At 36.2% G+C, this 5,227-nt stretch overlaps 1 protein-coding gene and 1 long non-coding RNA gene across 2 annotated transcripts; both read right to left on the bottom strand.

Moving 5' to 3' along the window:
• Window positions 1-1,549: 1,549 nt before the first annotated feature.
• LOC119429336 (MICOS complex subunit MIC26-like) lies at window positions 1,550-2,496 on the bottom strand (the record flags this gene model as incomplete). Its single annotated transcript, XM_037696984.1, has 5 exons — window positions 1,550-1,641; window positions 1,753-1,848; window positions 1,982-2,036; window positions 2,294-2,326; window positions 2,401-2,496. Coding segments are annotated over 5 exons (372 nt in total), but the record flags the coding sequence as incomplete, so codon positions are not given.
• A 2-nt stretch (window positions 2,497-2,498) lies between these two features.
• On the bottom strand, window positions 2,499-4,299 carry LOC119429337. The gene is made up of 3 exons (XR_005187761.1): window positions 4,220-4,299; window positions 3,795-3,896; window positions 2,499-2,523 (listed from the first exon to the last, which is right to left on the bottom strand). It is a non-coding gene; the product is annotated as an uncharacterized LOC119429337 (long non-coding RNA).
• Between the last annotated feature and the right edge of the window lie 928 nt (window positions 4,300-5,227).

Genomic DNA, 5,227 nt, shown 5'->3' with positions numbered 1-5,227 from the left:
CTGTATATTACCCAGCAAGTACCCTGTATATTACCCAGCAAGTACCCAGTATATTACCCAGTAGGTATCCAGTATATTACCCAGCAAGTACCCTGTATATTACCCAGCAAGTACCCTGTATATTACCCAGTAGGTACCCAGTATATTACCCAATAGGTAACCTGTAAGTATCAGTCTGATGTTTTACCACAGTAACAGTACGTATAACTCAGCAGAGTTGTCACCTAAAACAAGCGTTTGTGTTTTTTAACGTCCTCCTCAGCTGGTTTGACGTTCAGTTCGTTGTTACTCGTTAAAACTCGACTCGTGTTAAAATCCACAGCCTGATGGTGTCTTATCACATCTGTGAGAATAAAATTAAAACTAGAAGCACATGCACGGCTCAAACTTCCTCTGAGGAAACAACGTTTCCTGACAGGAAGCAGATCAAACAGCTGAAGTCTGAAGAGTTCGATTTACAGCTCAGGGTTGGAGTTTGTGTTAAAATGAGCTCATTTAAGCTGCTAACACAAAGAGCCGACAGCTGCTTCCTGAGACTAAAGAACCAGAACAGACGGTTAGTTACTTTTTTATGCACAGCTTTAATGTATCAGACAGTTTCAGCTCATAGTTTGTGTTCTTATACATGTAATACACAACTAAATAAGCTAAAATCATCATCAAGAAGAGGATTAAGTTGTCAGTTATTGTTTGTGTACATTTTTTCCCCCTCAAATTTAAAATAAAAACTGGCATTAACAAAGGGATTTTTAATGTTTCAGCTTTTTTAAGGGAATAAAAACAACTGAAAATTTAAATAAAACTTTGTAGCTTTAGCTAATGAGATGGATTTTAGCTACAGAGTGACAAAGTATGTGTTGAGGATGACTCTCAGCTACTACCACACCAAAATAATTTTAAGCTAAAAGTACCAAAAATATAGGTCGAAGTAGCAAAAAGCTAGCTAGAAGCTAAAAGTTGTAAAAAGCTAGCAAGAACGAACAACGGACTAGCTAGAAATACTAAAAAACTAGCCAGAAGCTGAAACCACCAAATAGCTAGCTAAAACTAGCAAAAGGATAACTAGAAGCTGAGAGTGGTATCAGGTTAGCTACAAGGTAAAAGTATTAAAAAGTTATCAAAAAGGTAAACACATAAAAAGGCTAGCAAATATGTAGCTAAAAACTATACATAGCAAGATGCTAAGTAAAAACAGTGAATTTTAGCTAAAAGATAAATGTAGCAAAAAAATTGCTAAATGTAGCAATTTGCTAAAAGCAGAAGACAGCAGTAAAACACTAGCTAAAAGGCGCCAAATACAAGAGAAACACTAATGGTAACAAATGGTTTGGAACAAGCTAAAAGGTAAAAAGACAAAAACAGAGCCAGTAGCTGAATCTACAGAGAAAACCTTCAGCTGACGGACACGGAGAAGCCGAAATCAGACTTTTTTTAATCTTCTGTTTGAAAAACAACTTTTGACCAAATTAGTTAAGGATTTTGGTTAAACTCAGCTCTCACCTCATGGCATCATACATGATGAAGGCTGTGTGTGTGTGTGTGTTTGGACCTTTAACAGTGCCGCCGCCTGCTGAGGGTAGAACATGGAGGCGCTCAGAGCCATGAGTCCAGCAGGAAGCAGGAATCGTTTCATCCTGGAGCCTGAAGACAGAGAAAACAGCTGAAGTCCTGATCGGGACTGAAGAGCTCAGAGTTTCTCCTCTGAGGACAAACAGCCGCTGATCTCAGACCTGAGGCTGAAGCTTCTGTTACCTTTGGCCAAATAAAGTCCCAGGAAGCCGGAGAACCCCACCACAGCCACGCTGGGGTAAAGGTCCGGAGGCGGGTCACTGAGAAACTGAACCGTCTCTGAAGGACACAACAAGGAGGAGAGGAAATATGTGGACCTAAATTAAAGACATGTGAAGATGTGCAGCTCTGACTCATGACTCAGCGGTTCAAACTGGCCCCTCGTTTAAGAAACAGGAAGTGATTTTCTCACCGCTGACAGTCGTCACTGACGTGTTTATGGTCGGCTCCATCCTCCCGTACGTCTGCTGCAGTTTGAGAACAAACAGAGACGGTAAAGTTAAAAACAATCAGCTCAGTCTATTAAAGCTCATTTGTCTCAGACTCCGTCAGTTACAGATAAAAACGCAGCAGAAAAGTGTGAAAATCATGAAGACTTTTTAATAAAAATCTGGTTTGAAACATTTAATTAAACTTGACTTTTAATTAACAAAATAAGAGACCAAAAGATGAAAACAATCTGAATAAAAGCAACATACTTTGTTCAGGTTCGATAAAAACTCACTTCAACTTTCTCCAACGCAGTCTGGACAGCTCGCTGCAACAAAAAACAATTAAATTTAACTTTTTACACCTTTAATGTAGCTGTGAGGCATTCAGACTTGGACTCACCTGACCCAGGTCCACGTACGGCTCAGCACGCCTCCTCAGCGAGGCGACGCTCTGCTCCAGATGACTCGGCTCCGGCGCCTCCGATGGAGGCTTTGGTTCGGGTCGGGTGTACAGAGACGGCAGCTGGAACACAGGAGGGAAACAAACCAGCTAAAATTAGAAAAACAAAACTTAAAAGCAAAAAAATTGATGCCCATTCATTTCAATATGACCAAAAATATTAAAGTTTTTTTTATATATATATATAGATGTTGCATCAAAGACGTTACCACATAAGAGCTGAAAAAACAGACCCCATCAGACCTTCATAGGCAAATTTGTGGTACTTTGAGTCCATCTGAATCTATTAGCAGCCGTTTAAGCTTTAAATATTTATTTTATCTTTTAGTGGACATTCTCCAAGTTTTAGCAATTGTTTCACGTTTTATTTTTCTGCCTCTGTGATCACTTGTAAACAAATTTAATGTATTAATTGTGTTTCATCATGATTAAACATTGATCTCAGTGGTAATTTTATAATTTTACTAAATTTTAACTATTTGGATATTTTTGCATCCCTGTAGTTTTGTGCCTTTTTCTTTTTTTCTCTCCATATTTTTTCTTAATTTGAACCGTTTTAATGTTAGCTTTTATAGTTTAACAGTATTTTTATGTTTGTTTGTCTCACCTGATATCACATGATCTGTTTACTGTTGCCATCAAGGAAAAGGTACAGATCAATCAAGACAAGAACAAACAGATTTAACAATGGTTTTTGCCCATCAGCCATTACTAAACTTGGTAAGAGCTGTAATAAGAACTGAACAAGTGCAATAAGGGACAACTTGTGTAATATCAATCTGCTTGTGTTGCACATTTGGGTGTTTAAAACCTGTAAATATTATTACAGTATTATTTATATATATATTTATATTATACTGTTTTTACTTTTGGTCTGGGAAGCAAACCCAAATTTTATTGTATTTAGGTGCAATGACAATAAAAGTATTATATTCTATTCTGTATGCTTATGTTTTACTTATATTGTTCCTTTTTTAATAATATTAAACCTAACTAATATTTTAACCTTCTTCTAGACTTTTGGCTGTTTTTGTAAAGTTTTTATTTATTTATTGCCTTTTTCAGATTATTTCTAGTAATTTTTTGACTGTTTGCAACTGTGTGGATCACACTTTAATCACTTACAGTCAATTTATGTTCCATCATGAGCTGGTCTTGTGTTTTTATTTATTTTTGACATGATTACTACATTTTGCTGCAGAGGTTTAAGCTGAATATTTATCAAATCAGATATTGATGTACATTTTAATGACTTAAATAAACAAATCGATTAAATAAAAACTTTATTTTATTTCTTTATTCCATCTTTAAAACCCTGCTTTTGATGAACCCACCTCATCGATGCTCAGAATCGGCTCTGGGCTCTTCTTTTTACTCCCGCCGGAAGTCAGCGCCGAGCCGCTCATCAGGGCCGGAGCCGCGGACCACAGCGACACCTGGTGGACAAACGCAATATGAGTGCTCTGCCTTGGTCGTACTGTAAATCACTCATACAAACATGACACCACAATAAGATCAGAAAGAAGTAAGTTCAATAAGAAGCCTTAAAAGGCAAAACAATCTATATTATTATCGTTAATAAACAGACGAGGTAGCGAGGGCTGCTAGCTAGCTGCGTGCGTGCCATACAGATGTTGGCTAAATTGGCAACACGGTTAAAGCTACATCATAAACTAAATTATTTGTACTAAGTAATTACTATGAACGAAAAGTAGAGGTTTACGAATAAAAAGAAAAACTACATATTACGGGTAGTTACCAATTTTAAGTATGACATCGTGAATAGAGGAGGCTTTCGCTTTTCTACGGCAACTCGGAGAAGTGCATCCACGTCACACTTTCAAAACAAAAGCATGACTATAATATTTAGATCTAAAAAAAAAAAAAAAAGGTTAATTTAAACCCATTCACAACTGTTTTTATATAATGTACGTATATAACAAAATATTTTTTACACTTTTCAAATCTATAAAATACTAATACTTGCTGAAAAGCTTTAGATTATCATAGAAAATAAAGGCTGTAAAAATTTAAACATCTTTTACCTCATTTTATGCGATGTGTGGAGCTTTTCTATCGTTTCATTACACTCATGTTGAGTTTAGAATAATTATTTTGCAACAAACTATTCCATCAAAAACTATAAATGTATGCACAGTAATTTTAGGTTTAAAAAAGATACTAACTTGCACTTTACTTTTTAAAAAGAAGTACATACAAAATGTTTTGTTTTTGTAGAATAGCAGCTCCAGTAAAGTGTTCACAAAAACAAAAAATTCCTTGCAAGTCAAGAACGTATCGTTGTGTAAAAACACTTACTGCTGTAATTAATGTGTCAATAAATTACCGGTAGTTTAAGAACACACTATTAGTCAAAGAGAATACACACAGACAAGTGAAAGTTGACCAATATGAACATTTATTTCTGGAAATAAGTTACAAATTGTTTCCAAAGAGTTTCTACTTAGATTGTAAGATATGTTGGTTTGATCTTTTGTTCATTTTCTGATACAGTCGTTAAAACAAGGTTGTTTTTTTAGATCCTCTATTCTGTTTTCCTACTGGCAGACAGGTGGACTAAAGATGCAGCGCTATGACTGAACGTACCTGGAATATGGACAGTAGTACATCATTGGTTACGAGTTTCTAGCTGGAACAGTAACGGAGGAGGACGGCGTGTGATGCTTCAGTGAAGACATGATGAGGGCATGAAACTATGATGGTTTCCTCAGTAAGTGTGTGGGGAAAAGTGACTCAAATTATTATT

This window comes from Nematolebias whitei, unplaced genomic scaffold (genome assembly GCF_014905685.2).
Source record: "Nematolebias whitei isolate Nwh7 unplaced genomic scaffold, NemWhi1 Nwh_scaf_506, whole genome shotgun sequence".
NCBI lineage: Eukaryota > Metazoa > Chordata > Actinopteri > Cyprinodontiformes > Rivulidae > Nematolebias > Nematolebias whitei.
The sequence above is the reverse complement of the archived record's forward strand: the minus strand, read 5'-3'. Positions and strand labels throughout refer to the sequence as shown.